General features: G+C 37.6%; 1 protein-coding gene across 12 annotated transcripts in view; it reads right to left on the bottom strand.

Annotated features, from left to right (window-relative positions):
- Nucleotides 1–1,173: 1,173 nt before the first annotated feature.
- The window catches only part of LOC106170538 (uncharacterized), a 192,248-nt gene continuing 168,844 nt past the window's right edge, over nt 1,174–24,577 (bottom strand). For 10 of the 12 annotated variants that reach the window (XM_087012706.1, XM_087012703.1, XM_087012702.1 and 7 more), the window contains 12 exons: nt 15,349–15,506; nt 13,683–13,731; nt 12,988–13,085; nt 12,418–12,558; nt 10,698–10,751; nt 8,377–8,422; nt 7,911–8,089; nt 7,569–7,649; nt 7,210–7,332; nt 6,843–6,914; nt 6,250–6,445; nt 1,174–5,990 (listed from right to left, as the gene is read on the bottom strand). In XM_087012706.1, the coding sequence (XP_086868832.1) occupies nt 5,881–5,990; nt 6,250–6,445; nt 6,843–6,914; nt 7,210–7,332; nt 7,569–7,649; nt 7,911–8,089; nt 8,377–8,422; nt 10,698–10,751; nt 12,418–12,558; nt 12,988–13,085; nt 13,683–13,731; nt 15,349–15,506 (1,307 nt within the window). In that variant the 3' untranslated portion in view covers nt 1,174–5,880. The remainder of the gene's footprint in view (nt 5,991–6,249; nt 6,446–6,842; nt 6,915–7,209; nt 7,333–7,568; nt 7,650–7,910; nt 8,090–8,376; nt 8,423–10,697; nt 10,752–12,417; nt 12,559–12,987; nt 13,086–13,682; nt 13,732–15,348; nt 15,507–24,577) is intronic. The other 2 variants (XM_087012700.1, XM_024077237.2) reach the window with 2 other exon arrangements.

Below are 24,577 nucleotides of genomic sequence, written 5' to 3'. Positions count from 1 at the left end.
AACATAAAGAAATACCAAAGGATGACATTTCATATTTCCCCAAAGGTGTTATTTGAACAGGTATTTTTGGCTTCCTTTATGTCCTATACAACCCTTTGAGATAATACTGAGAAAAACAGGCGGGTTATAATTAAACGGCAACTCCATGGGGTTTACCCACTAAAATGGCCGTGAATGGCATAAGTAAGCATTTAGGGATGGGTAGATTGTGGGGGGTTAAACCCATGAAGTGTACCTTCAATTTCTACATACTGTACTGCGTTGTCAAGTTTAATTTCGAGATCGCATTTACTTGCAATTGAAGAAAGGGTGGTTGTTGTAGAGGTAACTGGTTACGCCATTATTAGTTGCAAATTAATAGTACAATCTAAGGAGGAAAAGCCATATATATATATATATATATATATATATATATATATATATATATATATATATATATATATATATTCTCGCAAGTTTGCTTTTTTTTAAGTCACCAAGTGTGAAAATTGTGTACGGATGTGGCAAGGATGGTAAAAAGATAGTAATGGTAACGTAATGTCGAAGTTAATTTCACAACCAAAAAGTTATTTTCTGAGGCGTGTATGACAGTCGACTTAGGGAACTTCCCCAAGTATGTATTGGCATAATATTTGAAATATACAATTGTACGGAACACAAATAAGGTTCACTGAGATTGCCTGATAAGGGAATATTGAAGAGTTGAAAGGTCTGGAAAGACGTACTAAAATTAGAAGTGAAGATTCATGAGATAATGCAAAAGATGACGTAAAGAAAATAATAAACGCGTTATCGGTGCGAAGAAATAGGGTATAAGTACTCTCTGTGTGTGAAAAGATGAGGTTTGAAATCTTCAAGTCGCCGTCATCAGATTAACATACAGATGCAGTTTTGTTTTTCATTAAAAACGTGCTGGGCCACAAAAACCTGACAATTAGAAAACTGGGCCCAGGTGATTTTCTGGCATAAAATCAAAGTTCAAACATTAACAAACTATTCAAGTAATCTAAATAACTGCACACGGTTATCATTCAGTTGTAATTTCTAGGAAGTTATCGTCGCTCGGTCGCCTTTTGTTCATTGAAGACGTCACACACACAGGACTAGATGACGCATTTTTTTAAAAGTACGCTGTACCAACTTTTTCATTAAATGAAGACAACACAATTGGAATAAGTTGTTTACCACAACTTTTATTTTTTTCATCATACTTGTTGTAATAGAAGTCGTCATTTTGTACAATATGTATAGCTATAGCATGTTAGCAATTCACAACTCCCAATTCCACACCCACCTAGTGTATAGCGCCACCCTTTAGGGTCTCACATCGGGACTCCACACGACCATAAAACTTTTATTCAGTGACACGGGAGTCCACTTTTTTATAACTCATTGAACGCGTTTCAGGCTTAGGCAGGGGTGTGGGAATAACGTTGGCCCTACCAAGTCAGTTGATATCCTCAAGGTATATGACGTAATAAGGCCATTGTTTGAATTCAATTCAATGAACACCAATACATGGACATCATACTCGCCGAGTCGCATTTAATTCAATCGCATTGCATGTTCTCACTTCGCTAATATTAACAACCAATGATTTTGACACTGAATCAATACATATAAAGTCAAATCACAAATTAACTGCTGTTCAGTTTGGTGCATTTGAAATAACGTGTATGTATGGCAAATGAAGGAATGGAAGAGGCACTAAGGAGGATGTCGAGCACTTGAGTAAATCAACACCTTATCCATCTTACAGTCGGGACGCCATGGCAGTTATGTCAAATCGACAACATTTCATTCATTGTACAGATTTTTCAAAACAATTCAGATATATAACTGTCCAAGTCATTTTATTAACTTGACCATGCATTCAGTCTGTGGGGATTGGGGAATGAAACGACCAATTTGTCAACACCTAATGATTTCTCCTAATATCTCATACCTCCTCTTAATCAAGCAATTATGCTCTGCGCCTCCCCCCCCCAAAAAAAAAAAAAAAAATTAATAATAATAAATGGGGTGTGTACCTGTAATATATATTCGCCATTTTCGTAGGCACATAAAACCGACTTCCTCTACGTCTACTGTAGCACGTGGAAGCAATTAATTCCCGAGGGTAGGTTTTGAAGGTTTGCCCGACATCAATCAACAGTATCCGATTGGTTGACTATAACTAGGTCAACAGTCACGTGGGTCATGACGTCAACAGCACTAAAAGCTAAGTCAAATCGATCGCCCCACGTGCTTCTACTCGCGTCAAAAGCCTTGACGATGACATGCCTAAACCCGCCAGATACAGGGGTGGAGCAGCAAAGACTTCAGGGAGAGGGAAAAACTCTGCCTACCCCACGGCACTTCACGTTTTTCAACATATAGCACAAAATTCAGTCAACTACCTGTTCAACGACTTCGTATAAAGAGGAAGGTGGAACATTCAGGGGAAACGTCGGGTTAAAAATCATACCCCTGTATTCTGAGAACGACTTGAACACCTTGCCTTGCACAACAACTCCCGACTTAAACCAGAGCAGCTGCCAAAACCCCTTGACTGCAAGCTGTAGGCCAAGGCATTGAATCCCTACTTTCACCGAGTCGAAGTGTCGTGGATATTATGCTACTGGTAGAGAAAGGAAATCACAGCTTTCAAAGACAAATTACACAGTTTGTGCTTCACTTTCAAAAAATCACCTATCACTCTTCGAGCCATCTACTACTATACTGGTAAACGCTGGTGACTTAGGTTTGAAGACATCATCAGCAGTGCTTTTCATTGAAAAAAAAAGTTGCAAAAAATAAACGAATGAAAGCTCAATTGGTCTGTTTAAACACACAAATTGTAATCAACATTTAACTTAAATCACAAAAACCTACATGCATTTTGTCATTGAAGCTACCTGTACATGAAATAATCTTGACACTTAGTACTTTTCACTAAAAAAAAAAAAAAAAAAAAAAGGTTTTTATGGATTTTTTTCTTAACTCCTTAAATGCAACCCCTTCACCCAGGAGAGCACTTCAATATTTATATGTATATATTTATATTATGTACAGCTTCATTTCTGGTTTGTTATTTATATATTTATATATATGTATACGACTGCTTTGCAGTAGCCACCAACCCCCACAAGCATGAACACACTTAGGGTGTTACACAATCAAATTATGTCTAACCCCACAACATATAGGCAACAGATTTACTCCACTGGGGATTTGGGGGAGTGGGAATTGGGGTGTTGGGGGGGGGGGGGGGAGAGGACAAGATAACTAGTAGCAGAAGTCTGGTGATCAAAGCGCTCTTATGCACACCACATACATCCATTTTCCAGAACCTGTCCTGGTACTTGCCAAATGTTATTTTATCGTGCAGAACAGCTTTCCCTTTCAACACGTATCAGTTTCAGAAAATCTTAAGCCCAAGCCTTCGTTCCCGTAACACATAACTAAACATTGTCAAGTCTTCACATCCTCCATTTAAAACACGGGACATTTTTTCCCTTGGTAGGTCAAAATCAACACATTGTTACATGTTAACTGAGTGACACTTGGAAACGTCTTTAAAAGACCGCATTTTACGTAACGGGAATAATCTAGAATACAATCAAACTAACTGAAGTCTTTGGGCAGATTAGTCCCCTACCTCCTGAACAGTGAGATCTATGTCTGAGTTTCAACTTTCTGTTTTTCTTTAAGTTTTTTTTTCCAAACTGGTACAATTTTACTATTTAAAATATCAGGGCCCAGTTTCATCAACACTGAATAGCACCCTCCTAAGGATAACACTCCCCCATTGGACACTTTTATCTTGTGGATGAAACTGAGCCCATTTGTAAAATATCTAAATTATCCATCAGTGGATAAATCCTGCTCAGGTATGGCAAAAGATTATCTGATCTTTTCCCTCTTTCAGGAGAATCAAGTTTGTCAATATGTCCTTTTTTACATCATTTTTCGAGCTCAAAAGTGCATACAGCTGTGAAAAAACAATCCATGGGTGAACAGCAAGGCATGATGACTTTTGGCAGATCAACTAGGCATGGAACAGAACAGTCCAAATAACCTCCAGATGACACTGACTTGCAAGACAGGCAATTCAAGACAAGCCTCTTGCTTTGTACAGATCCAACTGCAGTCCAATCAGTGGTGGTAGCTGCTGGCAACGAAGCTGCTGTGTACACAGAATTATTAATGAAAGAAATGGTATCTCTACTGGTTGTGATTATATATGTATATATTTTTTTACATTTTATTATGCCATTCTATGGCAACACGAATGAAAATACTTCTCCATTTATAAGTGCATGAGACATCCATGCTTCTCACATTTAACAGGGGAAAAATATGGCCAGGGGTCCAGGGACCCCACTTAGGTCATTGATATTTTGGGCTCCCAAAGTGCGGAAAACTGCCAATAGTCAGAACAGTTCTTATCCCTGATCTCAGAATGGTGTGGCACTTCTGTTGCCTTGGTTGCAGTGCCCTCGGAAACAATTTCCATGGCAACAGCTATGTCTTTCCATTGATTCTATAACCATTATCATGCTAATGATTGCTACGGTAATATCAATGTCAAAGGCCCCATTTCAGAGACTGGTTTGAAAATGTTCGTATATGTGGCATGTTCAGCTGACAAAGTCATGTTTAGGAAGCTGAAACCACACCCATCATTTTTCTATCCCATGTTTTTTTTTTCATTCATTTTGTCTATTAATTATCACTATTAACACAGTCATTTACTGTCTCCAAACAGGTAAACAGACCTTGTTTAAAGTGAGCACCCGGTAATCACTCCTGTCAACAGGAACTACAGGATTTTACTGTTACTGAGGATTTTACTGTTACCGTGGTTGCTGTTGTCATGGCAACACCTTCCACTAAGGTGCATTGTTGCAGGCCAGCTTTGTATACCAACCAAACTGCACAAACATGGTAAGAATTTTCGTGCGTCTCGCTTGCAGGTGACAAACTTCCATGCCGAGTGTTCAGACCTGAAAACAGGCCACACTGGGACCTGCATTTCACCAATTCCAATCACATTCATAGAAACGTCTATTTCAAAAACTACAAACTGCCCATGTTATCAATTATTTAAATCCATTATTTAAAAATTTTGCCTGCCACAGCATTATCAGTTTGACATTGATTCACAAGTGTCCTTCCAATGTTTTATTGAAGAATTTTACTGGCAGACAGTATTCCAATTTTACTGACACAACTTTCCATGGTGTGCAGATGCCTTCCTAAATGTTTCCTATTTGGAGACCATATGCCATGCTTTATTTCCACCAAACTCACTGCGTTAATTAAACTGTCACAACCCATTTGTCTTTCCTTCTGAATCCTGAATATAGGCACGCTTAAATCTTCCATCTGGTAAGCTGTGCCAATGAAGGTGCTTTTTTTACGTATGACCTCCTGTCATTCCGTACATTCCTCATCTCCTCCAATTCATTCTATAACACAGTGTTTGGTTATGTAAAATGAAACGTGGTCTCTACCATCACTAGCTATCCTGCAGAATGTCATTAAACCCTGTCATATTTTGCAGGTAGTGTGTGCACTGGGATGTTTCACGGACTTAATTGTTCAATTTCAGATGCCAGAAAACATTCATTTGCAGATCAAGAGCATTCATCCTCGTCTCATCTGGTATGTAATCACCCACTGTCTGTGTGGTGTTAAATTGGGTCGCTTGCACCCAGCGTAAATTAAAATCTCTCGTCCGATCCCCTGGCGTTCACCAGTCACCACAAATTGCCATAAAGTCGCTTCCTCTTCAGCGCCAACTCCCCTAGTACATAAATGTATGTGTTAGTGTGTGGTTTAAATGGTTGTAAACCCCTCACAGCCAGGCCTGTCTGACCCCCCCTGGGGTCAGCGTCATGCCTGGGCCGTCATCATAGGGTCACTAGGCAGTTGGTCAAGGTTGGTGTCTGCGCTCTGGTCGCTGCTACCACTTGGGGCTGTCTTGGTAAGGCCGTTCTTCTCCGCTGAAACGGACAAATAATTGGAGTCTGGATTAGATTCAGGAGTTTTTTTTTTAGTGTTAATTGTAATAAAATCCTTGCAATATAGTTATCATCTGTCAAGTATGATCACATTATTTGTTTCAATTGAATTCAATTGAAGTACCCTCTTTAAGCAGGCTCTTCATAAGGACAATGGTGGTTTTATAGATAAAAAATACACAGATATAAATCATGCATTTCAATGTGTTAAAATAACACATCACGGTTGAAAAAAACTTACCATACTTTCCTATACCCGTAGGCCTGAGTACCAGATAATCCAAAATGTCTGACAGCGACACAACACCTACACATTTTTCATCATCATCAACAACAATTAGCCGGTGAACCTCCGCCTTGACGACCCTCTCTATGATCGTGGTCAGACTCTCGCTGGGCATACACGTGTACACGTGCTTGTTGTTGGGGCTGTGAGGCTGTGAAAGACAGGTTTTCGTAAGATTAAGTGTATGAATGTGCATGCATGAACACATACACAAGGTGCTTTATATGATAATTTTCTAAAAACAATTTTCTTTTTCTTAGTCAACATGTCCCTTGTGTTCATAAAACACCTACATCTACAGCTGTTATCCAGCATTACAACATAAGCATTACATAAAGATGGCATTATTATTTAAAATCATAGTGGAGTTTACAAAGAAATGAGGTCAGTATGTTTCAGCCTAATCATTATGCCCTTACTGTAATTTATGATTATTTCCTTACCACAATTGTCTTTTCTATAGAACACATTCCATAAGTATCCCGCTAAAAATCTACAATGGCAAATGTTTTTTTTTCTAAGTTTCAGTAGTAGACAAAGTCTCTTACCGTCTTTCTATGTTTCAAAGCATCTGCTATGGAGACTTCTAAATTGTTATATGACTTCTCTGCTGCCAGGTTCTGAAACAGGCACAATCAACAACATGAACAGTAAGTCAATACAGCAAGGAAGGTCAAATCAAAAGAGATTCATTCATTTAGGACTAATGTGTTATTGACAATAATAAAATTCAAATGCCAGGAAACACCTTTGAAAACTTCCATCACCATACTCAATTAACAAGGAAAGAAATTACCCAATAATGCAACCAGGTCTATTTCTTGCATCAAGTGAAATAGGCAGTTAAGGATAGCGGCACACCAATTGAATATTAATCTGTACCACATAAAATCATTCAAAAGAAGATCTACTCACAATGACATCAAACTTTGCATATATGTCTATCACTTTGCCGTCCTTGTCTACCACAGGCAACGCCGAGACCCGCCGCTCCACGAACGTGTTCAAGGCCTTGATGATAGGGGTTTCATAAGTAGCCTGAAATATTTGGCAGGAATGAAGAAACTCATATCATTAAGGCCTAGCATTAAACCTTTAGGCCTAGCAATACCATGCCCTCTGACTGAAGATACACATTTTAGTGAGGCCAGTTTTAAACCATCATTAACAATAATAACCAACAGATGCAGTTATAGGTCTGAGTCACTGTGATAAATTTAAGTGCCACAGAATATAATAATGATTTAAATAACAAACCCAAAAACAGTACTCACGGTTGCTATGTTTTCGTAGGTTCCTATTTTGAGCTCACCGAGTGACCTCCTCATCCATCCAGGTTGAAGAATGTCGGAATACTACAACACGGGGCATAAATATCATTAATTTTCAACATCAGATATAAATTCCATTTAATACCACAACAAAACCAGTCATAAATAACATTTAATGCTAAGACATAAACATCATACCTAAATAGCAATTAATTCAGAGACAAAATACCGATGAAATACTTTCTCTTGATACTGGAATATTAAAATATAAGTGGGTTTCATTTGTTATGTCAACAAAAAGATAAATAAATAAATGATAAAAAAAAAACCCATTTAAACACTTACAAAAATTGAGAGAAATCGTAGTATCCTCTTGTGTGTGAGAATGTATAGAGCGTTTCCTGTATTCGCCTCCACAACAGGCAGACGATGAACTCGATGGCTGATCAGTGCCTTTATGGCGTCAAACAGACTCTCATCGGGCGTAATGGTCACCAGTGGTTTGTGCCGGTCTTGGAGTGCATCTGCAAGGGCATACAAACAATATTGCAATATATGTGTATATCGATCCTATTCATGCCACTTGAATGCAACTTTATCTGATAATGAGACAGGAATGTGCATGTGTGTGTGTGCGTGTGTATGTGTGTGTTTGTGCGTGTTCATCAGGAAGCAAATTTCATTGTAATCAACTGTGAATCGGATACAAAATCCAGTAAAGAACACGGTGGTATTGGGGAACTGCAATCAAGCCCTAGTTTCCTGAAGTGAGGTGTGTAAGGTGGGAGAGGGTACCAAGGCCGACACCTACCTCTCCACGTGGCAATTTTGTGCTCTTCTAGTTCATCCATCTTGACCTGTGAAAACAAAATAGAAGATGAAAATAGGACATAACTCAAAATGGCTCCTGTTCCATATATGAAGCATGTTCTTTAAAAGCTGAAAACCCAACTTTCTACAGTAATGACTCTTTTCAATGGGAGGAAAACTGTAAAATTCTACAGATACTGTAAGTTTTAAAGTTATCAATTCTAAAAATGATGATTCCTATTGAGTGGTAGCTACAATATTGAAAAGCAGGCTACCATAGAGTTCTATCCTATGAAGTAAAAACACCACAAATGCTACATAGAAATAGAATTCTTAAGAATCCAAAATTATGTATCTAAATGATAATTTTTGTCCATTGGAAAAAATTGAGTCATTGTTGTATTGGCACAAAAAACTGCTGCTCTATAAACAAATCCCTGGACTACAATCACTTTGGAAAATAGAATACCATTTCCCTAATGAACATCTAGGTTTTCAAAAAGATATGAAAGAATTAACAATGAATGCCTAAAACCTTTTACTAAGAACAACAATAAACGATATATATATATATATATATATATATATATATATATATATATATATAAGCAAGTTAGTAGGAGAAATATAGTGACTTAAAAAATCAACTTTTATTTTTTATCAACAAATTAATATTTCTGAAAAAAAAAAAAAAAAAAAAATTGGTCTCTGAAAATCCTCTACCCATGCAGGCAGACACAGTTTGGACTGCAAGCGAGACAAAACAGAGTATAAGCCACCTTCCCCCACCCCCAGCCAAATTATAAGCATAATATATAAAGAGGCAAATTAGTCAATTTCTACAAGGTTCCCCACAAATACCAAGATTTTCTTCCCTTGCTTTCTCACTTTGGTATGAGCTACACCACATATACTGACAAATTCCATGTTTTAAGGTACAGATTGAATCAAAAATTATCCAAAACCTGTTGGCACCAACAGCACAATTATCTTACACGAAAAGAAATGCAAATCCCCCTATCAACTTTCCAGAAATTGACTTTTTCAGTCAATGAAAAAATTCATTTTGATCTTGCTTAAAAAAAAACAGCCATTTATGTTAAGCAACGTTAAAAAAGAAAAAAAAAAAAATGCAGCCAACAAAGAAACATCTGCCTTATCGTGTGACAACTGCCCACTACTCAACCAATTGCAACGACTTTTTCCAAATCAAGTGACCAATCAGGTATGTGCTCTCATGTCATGCAACCAATCAAATATCCTCTTCCTGAGGAATAGTCTAATTAACCATGCAGACTACGTATGTGTGCTGTCAACAATATCACATGGTGCTGGTGACAGTTCCATTTCATGCACTTTGCAGTAATTAAGACTGGAATCCCATCAGATTATATATCCCATTGCTTCATAATACAATAATCCACACACAAATATGGTAGATTGCTTTATTTTGAAGGAACCATTTTTTTTGTTGATCTCGATTTTGCTTCCGAAAGAGAAGCCAAGATTGCCAGGAGGTCAAAGTCCAGGTGGGTTCATCTATTATAACCAATCAATCATGTTTTTTTTTATCATCTACAAACTTGATTATTGGACTAAAACTGAAGTGTTTACAATTACTCCATTCATATATAATTACCACATGAATTGCCCTGTTTCTAGATTAACAAATATTTAAAATTAGACAAAAGGAGACATTTTAGCACTAAATGAAATGACATAAAAGAAAAATATATAAGATCACTGAGTAAAGTTCAGACCCGCATCAAAGCTGGTAATTTCAGAGACATGCATGCAGACAATATTGCACCAATACTGCAATGTGTTAATTACTAAAACTACCAATTAGCCTATCACTGTTAATAATGCACAAAAAAAGAGAGGTCAAGATAAAATAGGTCAACGCGACAGTAAGGTAATTGTTCCCAAAAGAAAAGCAAAGCAAAAAATTCAACACCGATTCAAATGACAACTGGCATTTCCTGGAGGGGGAGTGATGCATGATGGTATATCGTGCTACATTCACGGTCCACGAAATGTGATTACAAAAAAAAAAAAAAAAAAAAAAACTGGCTAGAATGATGCACGACGTACAGACAAGTTCATGCATACACAGATATCTCAATCCCAGATGGCATAAAAATCACAATATATATAATATAAAAATGGCAAAAAAAGATCTACATGCCTATATAAAAATATTTACAACTGCACATTCATATATATATATGTAGACATACACACATACTTTAATATGTGCGTTTGCTAGTGTGTGGGAGTAGATAAGGATTAGAGGCAAAAAAAGAGGAACCAAAATCTCACCCAATAGTTATTCAAAGACTTCTGTGAAGTCTCCTCTTTCTCTGTACCGGCCAACTACAAATAAACAGAGAGTTCATATGAACTCAAACTCCTTGTTTAAAAAAAAAAAAAAAGGCCATCTCTCCACTCTCCTGCCACTGAAAATTATCCCACCTCTCTCTTCTAAACTCTTAACAAATATTACGTCATAACATTTCATAACTACAGCTGCAAAAAACTACAGTGTTGATTAAAATAACTTTGTAGACCAATACAATCAAAACATTCTTATAATGAATATGCCAATCACATACATCTCATAATATAAAGATATTTAAATCATCATAATTCAGGAGGGCTTCACTCATCTATATACCAATGAACAAATATCAGTATCTATGCATCCTTATCCCAATGCCACTATATCTGTTTTGTGCTACACTAATGAAAAGGGTAAGAGGTGGGGATTAAATGTCATAACCACTATGACCCCCATGCTTTGACCTTGACCTCCTATGACCTTGACCTTTGATCTCATGCTATGACCTTGAACAATGACCTCCACCACATTCACACTTGTTTTCAATGTAGGTAATACATGCAATTTATTATTTTGTAAAGTTTTTTTACCAGATTGCTTTGAATTTTTTTCATAAAATAATTGATTTACATTTGCAGTAAAATGTCTCTATTTACGCCACTTTTTTTTCCGACTTCAAATGCATGCTTCAAAATAGATAATTTGGATAGACAGGTGCTGTTTCAGTATGTTTCACAGTGAAAAGTGCTTGAAAACACATTTGTGAGGCTCTATGTAAGGCTCATCACACAGAGAGAACTTCAGACTCCTTTCAGATGCTGTGTATACCCCCAATTGTATACTTGAGGGGTGGAGGCGGGGGGAGAGGGGGTGGTTTGGAATAAGAACATGTGCAACCAGAAATGTGGGCCATTTCAACCTGCAGATACAAACTTTACTTAAATGACAGGTTATATTCATCTGTATGTTCTCAGGGTACATCCAAAGGGGCCACAAGGTACACAAGGATTGATACCACACCTATGATGTCTGGGCTGATCTTATGGGATAACTAAATACAACAAGGTAAGGCAACCTGTGGGAATGTTCTGACATCCCATTCTTAACCATTAACAACCTGGTACCCCTGACCAATCAGAAAAGCTTTAGCAAAACCCCCAAGTCCCATATCTGAAATTGGCAGTTAAACTGGCAAGGTTACCACATAGCAGAACTTTAGGTAGTTAGAGATAGCACACATATTTTTTTTCACAAAAATCAAGATAAAAAATGATAGTTTAGGATTGACTTGGTTCAATTGGACTGGATTTGATTTTTTTTTTTTTAAATTTAAGTATGACATTCACTTCCCCATTAATTAAAAAATCAGCAAAATAGCAGTTAATGGTTGGCAGAATAATGATCAAAATGAAAAAAAAAAAAAAAGTTGTGGAAATGTTTGTTCAAATGCTAACCACTGCAAAACTGTCATCAAAATCAACCCCAACTTACAAAAGGTCACAATCAAAATAAACTAATAAATAATATAATATAATTAATACAACTTCAGAAAATGAACCAGTTTAGTTCCACAGAGCAGTTTGCCAGGACTTTTTGTGACAAAGAGTGACAGTAATCACAATATCACTTTCATGCTGTGCAAAAAAAAAGTACCAAACCGCAGTCAACCAAAATGTTGGCGCTGTCACTGCTGCTACGTACCAATGGTGATTTGTAGTATTTCTGTAGAATATTGATGAAATCTGTAATGGTCAGCATGCCCACGTAGTCCTGCTTCGAGCTGTCCCACAGTGGTGCCGCTCTGACGCCATTGTAAACCAGGGCGAAGAACGCCTTCTTCACCTGAAGACAAAAACAAAATTGTCAACAGTGAAATGCTGATGACCTAGTGCCACCATGGTTAAGTCATTGTGTTCATGATTACATTGTGAATTTGTTGCTGACTGCTTACATAAGAGGCTCTGAATGCAGGACAATAGTAACTATTTCATACAATCAAGTGTATGTAGTACTAGTTTTTGATTCAATACAGAAAATTCTACCCTTTGGAAATCTAATATAACTGACATTGATATACCTTCACAAAGACAATGCAACAAGTTTGTAGAAGTCAACTTGCTTTATACAACACATTGCATAAATGGCTAATTGCCCGACTATGCCGTTATCAATTCAGTGTGCCTTACTAGAATAATGTAATCAGTATTGCATAAACCACACAAGTCAAAATGTGAAGTGGATACTTTAAGGCCATTCCCCTCCCCTACTTACGCCCAGCTGTGTGTCAAAGACCACAAGTTTGGAACTGGTGGGAATTAGGTCGTAGCACTTGTGAGCTCTCATGAAGGAAGCAAAATTCATCTCTTCGTCTACAGAAAAAAAAAAAAAAAAAGAAGACAAAATGAAGAATTCCGTTTCATCTCTCAATGGCTGTGTATTGTGTAATCTGTGCATCCCTATCGTAGGGTCATCCATCACTGTCATTTTAACCACTGCTGCCACCGTCATCAGTCATTACATAACAGGCAGAAGTGACATACAGACACCTGTTTTACCTGTACAGAGTTCACAATTGGCACCTCTGTCAAGAAGGTTATGCTTTCACCTTTGTTGGTTTGTAAATTAACAGTTTAACTCAATAAGTTGTGAACAAATTATGATAAAATTTTCAGGATAGGCCAGGTATGAGCTAACTTACCACCAAATACATTATGGTGGTGGTCCATTAACATAATTTTAATTGGTAATGAGGAATGAGCTGCCTTAGCAGAGGCCTGCACTCTCCGAGTGGATTTCCAGTCGTAAATGAAAACATGGTGAAAATGTGACCAAGGTTATGTAGAATTATAGCATATGCTTCCAAAGTCTATATGAAGACTAAAAAACTCTCTAAATTGTTTATAATATACTAAATATCAATAAATGGTCACCTTTCTACCAATCACTAACTTTGTACCCGCACTTACCCTCTTCTCCCATTTCCATTGGTTCAATGGTATCATCGACACTATAGTGCTGAAAGAAGTAGAAAAGCATGTTTTCAATCTGTCAAAAAAAAAAAAAAAATGCATTGAGAATTTTCCTTTTCAGTTTTGTTTGAAGTTTTAATCAACTACCATACATCACTAGACACGGGGACATTTAAATGGCATTCGTATTTTTCATTAAAAAAAAGAGATGCTCCACTAATACATTATAAATCAATACCATTATCTCCAGGAAGGGGTTACAAAAATATCAGCTTTTCTACACAGGTCATATCAGGGCATCTATATTTGCTACAATAATAACAAACTGCACTTGAGGTCAGACTGTTGTCTGTTCATTTGAAATCCTTGCCACTGCTAAAGTAAACTCAGCAAAAAGTAAAACAGATTTACCACTTACAAAATGCAAATGAAACTGGTATGCATAAATTGATAATTATATAACAATATATAAAGATCAAACATGAATAGGTAGATTTTCTTTTAAAACAATTTTAAACCACACTTTTCTAATCAACACTTCAACAGAATAAAGTTTATGGCAGAAGAGAATCTTTTGAAGCGCTTCACCAGAAGTGCAAGAGAGAGACTTTTGCCTTTGTTGGCTTAGGGAGAGTTCCTATAAACCTACTGCACTACCTGGATCTATCTCACTCTTACTAAATCGCATTCAGTGTAAGCGGCTTAAATGTCTGGCATGCCTATTCAAGCTGCTAGAGGGTAATTAATGATAGTCTATTACCTTCTAGTTACTCAAGGGGAGGTGCCAGACAATTAAGCTGATTACAAGTAAGCACTTGGGTGAGAAGCAAAATTAGATCAATCCAGCTAGTACGATGGGTTAATGGGAATGCAGTCTTCCACTAGTACCAAGTATTAGCTTCTGTCGAATAGAACATGTCATGATAGTAGGATGAAACGCATGACCCTAACTCCTTGTAATATAGGAAGAATGCAAGTCACCAAGGTTCATGTGAAATGCACATTTTTCTACCATAATGAATTCATTCCTTTAACCTAGTGAAGAGTGCACGATCCAAGCAGTCCAACAGGATGAACACGTAGTGTGCAGCCAGAGGTACAAGGCAGTGACTTTTTTTTTGCAGACAAACTAGTTGCTGCAGTATATATATGGGACAAGTTTCACAAATAAACTTGGATCTGAACACCGGTCTTAACATGGAGGCCAAAAACAAAAGTCTATGTTCAAGAATCAACCAAATGTACTAGTGGTAGTGCAATATTAAAAATGAAGCATATTAGTAGCCATAGCATCTTTTTCTCAATGAAAAGAAAGAAATGGCTCAAGCTTTAAGAAATTCCACTGTTATCATCATTTCAGTCTAATGCTTTGTACTAAAGCAAAATCAAAATGAAAAAGAAGAAATGGCTTTGGTTTTATAAATTTCAACAGTAGATCATCATTATAGTCTAATGATTTGTATTAATACAAAATCAAAGCAGTCTTTAAAACAAGACCAACTGTAAGTCTTTCATACTTTTGTGAAACTGTACCTCTGTTCTTTAAGAAATTCATGGTGTGATGGACTTCACACAATGTTTCCTCAAGCCACGAGAAACCCACAGCACACGTGACTCCACTTCACGTCTAGCTTACAACTCCTTAAATATGTTTTTCACTTACTACACTCACCCGTTTAGGGCTATGTACATGGAGCCTCTGTCCGCCCGTGCTGTCCAGGCTGACGGAGCCGCTGAGTGACCTCCGCCCATGAACCGCGCCCGCATTGTTCCCTGGCACTCTGCTGGCCTCAAGCCCTGTGTAGTTCTTTAGTGATATAGCTACAAAAGGATAGAGGGCGCTGTCATCATTTAAATATGTGAAGATTAAATCACCCATATCTATTCCAGCAAATAATACAATTTTTACCCTAATATTTTCACTTCACATTAAAAAAAAATAGTAAGAGTATTTAAGACCAACAAGTATTGTTTATCATTCACTCACATATATATATATATATATAAACTGAAACAAATATTCAAACGAAGACAAACAAGCACTCTCATACAAATCACATCATTTGCAACAATTGTTCACATTTACATTAATGACAATAAAACAGCATCAGCAGCAGCAACAACAACAGCAACAGCGCAGTTATGGAACCATTTACTTACTAACCAGTCACAATATGACTGTTACACAGAATACGTAGTACATGGCAACATTTGTTGCAGCCTGCATTTTAAGTGCCAATTCCTACAAAATAAGATCTCAGTCATGGTATCAGCTGGCCATGTTATACACATGGCACTAGGCCAGCTGCATTAGAAGTCAAACACATAACAAAAACTCATCACTCACAAATTGGTGCTGCAATAAGCTAACTTCCTGAAATTGATGCTGCAATATGCCAGCTTCCTGCTTTACCTAGATCCATAGCTCAGTGGCTTGGCAAAATGAACTGTTTAATGTGATAAGGTTTGTCGTTACATCAGCTGCACTCAAAGGTAATAGCACATGGATGCTTTTATTTCCATATTTCTTTGTCTAACCTCTATCTCACATTCAATGGGGTACTTCCATGGGATAACTGTCATATTCAATTTCATTGGTATTTTTCTAAATGTCACCCATTGTATGAAATCAAATCTTTTATTTTTTCCATAAAAGAACTAAACCGATCAGCTACATCAATTTCTATTAAGATGGGAGTTAAAATGCTATCAAATTACCTTTTCAAATGTGACATAAACTAAAGACCCTTTACAGACTTACACCTCCAGTTATACTTGAAGTGAAAACGACTCTTAGGGGAATTAATCCCTTTGCTTCTCGTCTCTTTGGGCGAATTTCTCCCCGAAGTTGGTGAGGGACTGTTGCTCTCGCTATGTGGTGGACTTATGTTCAGTGCATTCAACAACAAAAGCCGCTTGGGGGAGCACTGGTCTTTCGGGGAGCTTGGCCCTGATCCCCCGCAGTCAACAGTGAGTGAAGTGGTCCAAGATTTTTGAGAGGAGCAATGGCCCAGCCTCGGCGACCTTGGCGGGGTTGCAGGTAATGAGGTCAAGGAGAGATACTGGTGTGGCAAAAATGGCCTATCTTTCGGCAACGTAAGTCCTCTCCTTTTTCCTGGCGAGTCTTGGGCCAGTGGTTTAACATTGACGGAAGCCTCTCCATCTTTTGCAGGAGTGGCATTATGGTGTTGTTGGGGTCCACTCCCCGGGACAGACTCTCCCTTAACTTGCTGGAGTCCAGACATAGCACCTGATATATACTGCTCCCTAGGGGGTGTTGTGCCCAGATGAACTGGCGCTAACCTGGCAGATCTGTCCTCCATGACAGTTTTGGGAGCACCTGTTTCTGGCAGGAAGGAACTGAACACAGACGGCTATTTCTCCCTTGCAATTACTTTCCAATATGGTTACAGTTTCAGGGTCATCTCTGGAACAGTTTTAGCTGTTGAAGTTTGATCCTTTTTCTAATGCTCTTGTAAAAAACAAGGCGCACTGTCTTTGCTTCTGACTCCCTTGCAACGATGTAACAAGGTATCAGGAAAATGTTGGTCTTTCCTACCCAGAGAATGTCAAGCAAAGTAGTCTCAATGCGTGGGCACCCATTGCCATGACAACCGTGCAGTTTGTTACGTCTAAAACCGTGCTGCCACAGCTTTATTTGCCATTCCTCAAAACAGCAGTAATGCTCTCCAAAAAAAATCTTTTGGATCAGAAAATGGTGGCCAATTACTTTGATGTCCATTCCATATTCGAGCACAACACCTGATGCATATAATTATATATCAGATTGTTCCTTTGATAAAAGCTGTTCCTTAAGTCAATATTGTGATGATTCACCTGTGACTTAATGCAGGTGCTTAAATATGCATTATGTCGTAGCTATAGCACTACTGCCATTGGCACAGCTTTAAATGTAGCTAGGGTTGAATTTGCCTGTATGGATGAACACTGATCATCAAACAATAAATATACGGTACAGGTTCTGCAATTATGTGACAAAGATTTAATCAACAATTTCAACTCAATGTTTCCCCTTTAAATTACACATTTCATGAAAAATTTCACAAACATCTGACCAAAAAATATGATATATATCAAATACATTTGTACATAAGAAGTGTTTTACAAAATAAATCCATTTATCTATAAATTTGTTATGGGCAAAATTTGTGAAGCATAAATGGTGAACTCAAGCTGACTCATGATCACCTGATTTGAAGAATTAAACAAGCGATCATGTAGTCTAACAAAATGATACAAGTACTGTACATATTTATTGAGCAGCACTTTGTTTTCAGTTTTGCCTAATCATAGGAGTGAAGTATATCAGTTTTTGTTAAAATGATTTAAGATTTGAATCTTGATTGATATTGCTGCTGCTGATGCTGCTGGACACTTCAAAATGTCTTAACCGGATCATTCCACCAAAAGTGAACATTTGAATTGTGTCTGTAACACACACGTTGGGTAATATTTTGCTTAACTGTTTTATATCATTTCAATTATTGCTCTCTTTCCATATTGGGCAGTACTATAATATGAATCGATGAAAGTAACAGTGCATGTCCATAATTATTGCAAAAATGTGTGACTGAAGCCTTTACTTTTTTGTGAAATGACCCAGTTGAAACTTCACAATAAGAAAATCACAAACAAGTTCATTTTACAGTTTTTCACATGCACTCAGACACACTGTGCACAAGACATCTTTGCACACAGACAAACATTTAGCATTCATGCATAAAACATGTAATACAAAATATCTCATTTTTACAGACATGCCATCTCAATTCACTGGTTTCGCACACTGTCACTGTTGGCTGTCAGTGTATTTTTGTCACGTCACTGTATGGTGTTTGTACACTTTTTTTTTTTTAATTTGCCAGCAGTAACTCTATGTAAAACAAAATGCTGAAAATCGAAATTATCATATTTAATATTTATAAATGTTGTACCAAAAGAAACTTGGTAATCCTTCGTACAGAACATGTGCAATGTACGTGTATGCATGCATCAACATGTGCATTCATGTAATCAAAGAATAACTCTACAGTCAACACTATTGGCTACAAGCCAAAGTCTCTGCCTGAAAATAATATAGAAAACCCATTCTACAAGCACCTTCGTGAATATTTCAAAGACAATTAATACAAATAGACAAGCAAAAAAAAAGTTTTGGTACGCGACTTGCTGCACGCACACGGGAATATTAAACACTAAATGACAAAGCCCATCACATTTGCACTGCTGCAATAAGATGCTATGCACAGTCAACTTCAGAGTATATATGAAAAATATCTGCAAGTACCTGGCCAACAGTAGCAATTAGCATTTCTTTAAATCATACCAATATTACCAGAACACTCTCTTTTTGCTTTTCTTTTTTTTTTTAGCTGCTATATCAGCACCTTTTTAATCTTCACCAGAAACTTATTCAAGCTGTGGGTACCACCAGATGATTATAAAACTGGGTCAATTATGCAAACTTCTGGCATATCTTTGCTGCTATAATAATGCAGTGAAATGTCATACAGGTAGTACATCTGAGCACCTGGTTAATCCACTGAAACTACCGCCTTGAAAATAACACAGCTCTACAACTGGCTGAGAGCAGGATGTAAAGGGCAGCAATTAACACTGAAAACCACAGGAGGAAGGCTTTTTATCTTTTTTTTTTTTTGGGGGGGGGGAGGGGGGGTATTAGAAACATCAGATGGTTCATGGCAAACACTTCAATATTTATATCTATAAAACTTGTATTCAATTATTGAGAGAGAGAGAGAGAGAGAGAGAGAGAGAGAGAGAGAGAGAGAGAGAGAGAGAGAGAGAGAGAGCTTAAGCCATGATGAAATGCATGTCTATAGCAGATGACATTTTTTGCGGTTTTCCCTCAACCAATAAATAAACAAAACACACCTCTCTCCATTATCCAATACACGGACAGAATGCCAGACACTCCTCCAGGTACAATCAACCAATCAAACAGTCCCATTACAGACACACCTTTTAGGGGAAGCCCCCTCTATATAACAAGTGCTCTATTCAAGATCCCAGACAGGGATTCCTGTTGCATTATAACAAAGAAACAACAGACTACTTTCTACCTTCATACTGTAGGTACTTTCTTTCTTTTTTTTTTTTTTTTGCCCTTCCTAACTTAAATGCTTTTCATTCTCACAACAGCTCACCTTTCTTTTTATTCTTTTCAAATACAAATTCCACCTCTTTTCAGCTGAATAAATTACTGAACCTTCTTTTAAAAGGTACAACCAAACCTTTTTTTTTTCCGCCCGTACACACACAAATCTTTACATTTTTTTTCACACAAATGCAAAACGTGTGTACTGGCAGAAAAACAAGGTGTTGAAAACAGCTAACTAAAACAAGGCCAGTGTGGTGTACTTGATGACCTTGAAATCCAACTCCAAACTAGACTTTGATCTGTGCATTCATTCACGTTGAGGTTGGGGGCCTTTCAAATTCGGAGACAAACTGATGACCTTCAGAAGTGAAGGTCACCTTCAAATTTGACGTCACGTTGACAGGAATATTGATCTTGGGGTCTGTGGACATTTTCATCACTCCCATTTATCATCTCTTTCACAATCGTATAAAAACTGAACGTTATTAATCTCTTATCAACATTTCCTCCCTTTTTAAAATAAACAAAGCTTGAGCATCTGTTCTTTCTTTTTTTTTTCTCAAGATAATTTCATAATTTCACAATTGACACTAATATCAACCAACTCTTCCCATTTCGTCTTGGAATCTATATCTAAGGAAAATCCCTTGGCTATTTGGTTATCCTTATTGCTTGAACATCAGGAGTACCATTTGCCCTCAGTACATTGAAACCATTAATCAATAATGTATTCCAGAATTTATACAACAACACTGAAAGTGCTGGATTCTGGTTTCCTCTGCCAGATAAAATTAATGACCTGAAAATACATCCATCACCTAACTGAATTATTGAAAAAAAAAAAAAAAAAAAAAAGATATTAATTTTATGCCCAATGTTTTTTTTACAACCAGCTGGGATACTTGGGTGACAAAAAAAGGACACCCCTGTTGGCAAGATAATGTTTCAGGATAAAAATAAAATATCTCTCTCTCTCTCTCTCTCTCTCTCTCAAATGACCTCTCTTTTAATTAATTACTAAACATTATACCTACAAAAGACTAGTGGTCGACTTTGAATGCCTTAGTCATTGACAGCAAGATGAAATATTCACATCCGCGACAATATCATTCATAACCTTCCAACAAAATGAAAATCTTTGTTTTTATTCCATTCTCGACAAATTACGTCTCATCCATCAGGACTCTGTACATACCTGGCATACAGAGATATACTGAGCCTCACTCCAGATATTTAAACAAGAAATGTATTATCTCTGACAGTGGCCATCTCCATGGCAACACCTTATAACAGCCCCATGGGTATGATTCTCCTGTGTTTCTAGGGTCATGAGGCAGAGGGATAATGCTGGAATGGTGCATATTCAGCCCTGGCAGGGGAGAGATGAAGAGAAATAGGAGAGAAATAGGAGGGGGGAGGGGGGATACATAAAGTGTGTCAAGCATGAGCATTCAAAAGCAACTACATTCATGTAAGGCAGCAGCAAAGCACAGAGAAAAGTTAACTTTAAGTCCAGATATTCAATGCAATGTCGCTAAAACAACCTATTACATGAGGGCTTAAGCTGTGCTGGAGAGTCTGTTTGGAGAGATTTGAACACCAGGGACCATACAGGTATGCCACCATTGTGAAACAGACGGACTCTTATAATAGAATAACAAGAATATTTAATGATAACTTGCCCTTTTCAGAATGTTCATGGCAAAATTGTGTGCGTCTGCACCGAATGAGGATGTGCACGAGTGTTGTTTTAACTAAATAAAAAACATCCTGCAGAGACAAGTTCCAAGGCCTGCTGCCAAGATGGAGCCAAATTTGAAAGCAACTCCATTAAGCCAGTTAGCTATATACCAGTGCTGTTACCATATCAACATCAGTAAAAAGGTCGTAGGAAAAACACGGGGCCCAGCTCGCGTGGCATTCTACCTGTAACGTGCACAGCTGCTATCACAGTTAGAGTGCAGGGAGGTGAACAGTGGTGAATGCTAAACCTTGTCTGCACGCCAGAACTAGCTTTTAATCTAATGGATCTCCTTCTCTCTTTTTTCTTTCTCTCTCTCTTTTTCTATCACTAAAAGTCTTAGGAGTATACAATTTAGTACTGCATGTGACCTTGCTATATCATGTTTTTTTTTTTATTATGAACTTTAGTACTTTTCAGTGTTTCAGTACCTTTGCTAAGTGGCCTTTCCCTTACCATACCACCTTTTTCCATCCCCCCCCCCCCCCCCCCCCCCCCCCCCCCCCCCCCCACGTTCTAAACTTACACCCCATTCTCATAGATTAGATCGACCTACATTGGATCGACCTAACTCCCTGGGGGTTCACGCTAAATAGCTGTTAGCCGGGCGGACACGAAAGTTAATTACCCCTTAAAGCTTGTAGTAGGCGGGGACGGACACTTAAGGGGGATTATCTGACAGTAATCTAGTGAGACTCCCCGCGGTGATAGATCGATCTAAAAGTTGTGAGAACAGAGCCTTACAAAGATAACAAGTGTCCTTATTAAGCCATCTGTCCTCTGTAAGGTCAGTAAAGAGGTCATCAAGGGACACCTACTGCCTGATCCACCCCCCTTCCCCTATCACAATGACCCCATAGATAACCCGAAAACACTTAAAGTTTCATTCACCTAGAGTGACCCCATTTTAAATACCTAATAAAAGCCAAGGTACATGTGTACCACGTCAAACCCCCTGTGTTTGTCCACCATGAATAAAAATAACTTTAAAAAAAAATCCATTGATAAGATAAATTGCAGACACAGAGAGACGGACAAATAAATACATTTTAAATAACAAAACTAAGCCCTGGTACCTGGCAGTGAGCTATCTGCTCTAGCTCACGTAGGGGAAGAGTTATCTCGCCTGTGTAAATAAACAACTATCACAAATGATAATTGCACACTTCAGGGACACGGAAACAGGGAGGGAAATGGTTCATTTCTATCCGTCCCAACTTAATCTCCACAACCTAGCCGACTTGGATCTAAACCCCCTTAAGGCAGGGCAATAATAATGTGATAGGAGTAAAATAAAGGTGTTCTTTTGTGACCTTGCCCTAGTGTATACCTCTAAATCACATCCATCTACATTTCAGGAGAGCAGCTATTAACATGCTCCCATTTATAGCTCTACAAGCTGTTAACAACCAACAGGGCATTGTTTACTTCAATGGCAATTATTTTTTGGTTCTATTTAGTGAAAACTGATTGGTTCCAATTTGTGAGCAAAGGGAGAAAAAATCCCAAGGGACTTTTACTGAATCTAAACATATATGCATATGAAGCCTGTACATATAAAAAGCTCATTGTGATGTTAGTTTTTCCCCTAGTGGCTTGAAGTTGATTCTTGTAGGCATACAGATGCCCTCAATGCAAATAAATGATATCCCGAAAAAAAACAGAGACCTTGAGATGCTTTGACAACAACAGCCCACTGTCTGTACCATACATGAGACATTCAAATGCCAAAATCCATGGCATTTCCCAGAAGAATAATTATAGCTATAATACTCTATTCTATTTGTAAGTTTATATCACATCCTTGTGCATTAGATTTATTAAATCCAGGAAGAGTTTCGATGTCGTTCTATCCATTTGTCAGTTAATCAGATCGCTGCGCCCACCGATTGCGCCATGCATCTTAGCTGTCAATAGCTATCAGGCTTGTGGCATTATTGGTTTATGATGCTGCCACAAATCTCACATTTCACTTTAGTCATTTTTCAAATCCAGGAAATCTATTGTACACAGCTGGACGTCAGCACTTCTCTGCACACATTTTGGGATTCCTAGTATTTCATCTACATTTATTATTATCATTATTCATCATTTTCCCCTTTGCTTTTATTTGAATATAAATATGTACTTTTCATCCACAATTTTTCAATTTGCTGTATACTGCAGACCTTTAAAAACATATATGTTGAAATAAACATTGGTGTTGCGTCTAAATATACCCATCCTGCCAAACTGTAAAACAACCCAACCCTTGACGCTCACGTCTCAATGCCACATTACATTGCTTAATTCTGCTGTGGTTTTATTCATATATTCCTTCAATTAAACCCATAAAACAACAACTTCCAAAATACAGCCTTAGAAGGATTGGAAAATGCTTATTTCCATACTGTTTATCACGTAGTTAATGAACTCTCCCAGACTTAGTGCTGCCGTGGCTCGATTAGGCACTGTAACTAGTTCTCAATCTCATTGACCAGTCTAGTTCTAATGTCCAAGTTGTTATCGAGGGTGATTACTAACTGTTTGCGATATGACCCCTCCAGGAAATGGAGGAATCCGGATATTCTATTCTTATCAATTAACTAGTTAATGTATTCCTCTGTATATTTCAGCTCTAGTATATTTTACTCTGACTGTGAAGCAACATGACATACAGACATAACAAGAATAATACAGTGTGTACATTAATCATTATAGCATAAGAGCTGGTGACCAGTTGTAGTGTGTGTGTGTGAGTGTGTTCCTAAATCACTCAACTGTAAAATATAAGAGATCACAAATAATCTGCTTTCTCTCTATATGTAGGAACTTATCTATATACCTATTCAACTTAAAGATAAATGAACTATAAAATCCAGACTTAGATAAGCCTTACAGCTTTGTAAAAAAACCACCCTGACCTAAATGAAAGCTGTATATCAATAATTCAAGTGTCTGTGATGGTAACAGTTTATACCAATACATATGGCCTGTACGGGCTGCTAACTGAAATTTAAATAATCTCAA

The sequence above is a fragment of the Lingula anatina genome, chromosome 5, assembly GCF_051362555.1.
Source record: "Lingula anatina isolate TDL-2025a chromosome 5, LinAna3.0, whole genome shotgun sequence".
Taxonomy (NCBI): Eukaryota; Metazoa; Brachiopoda; class Lingulata; order Lingulida; family Lingulidae; genus Lingula; species Lingula anatina.
This window is presented reverse-complemented; position numbering and strand designations above follow the sequence as displayed.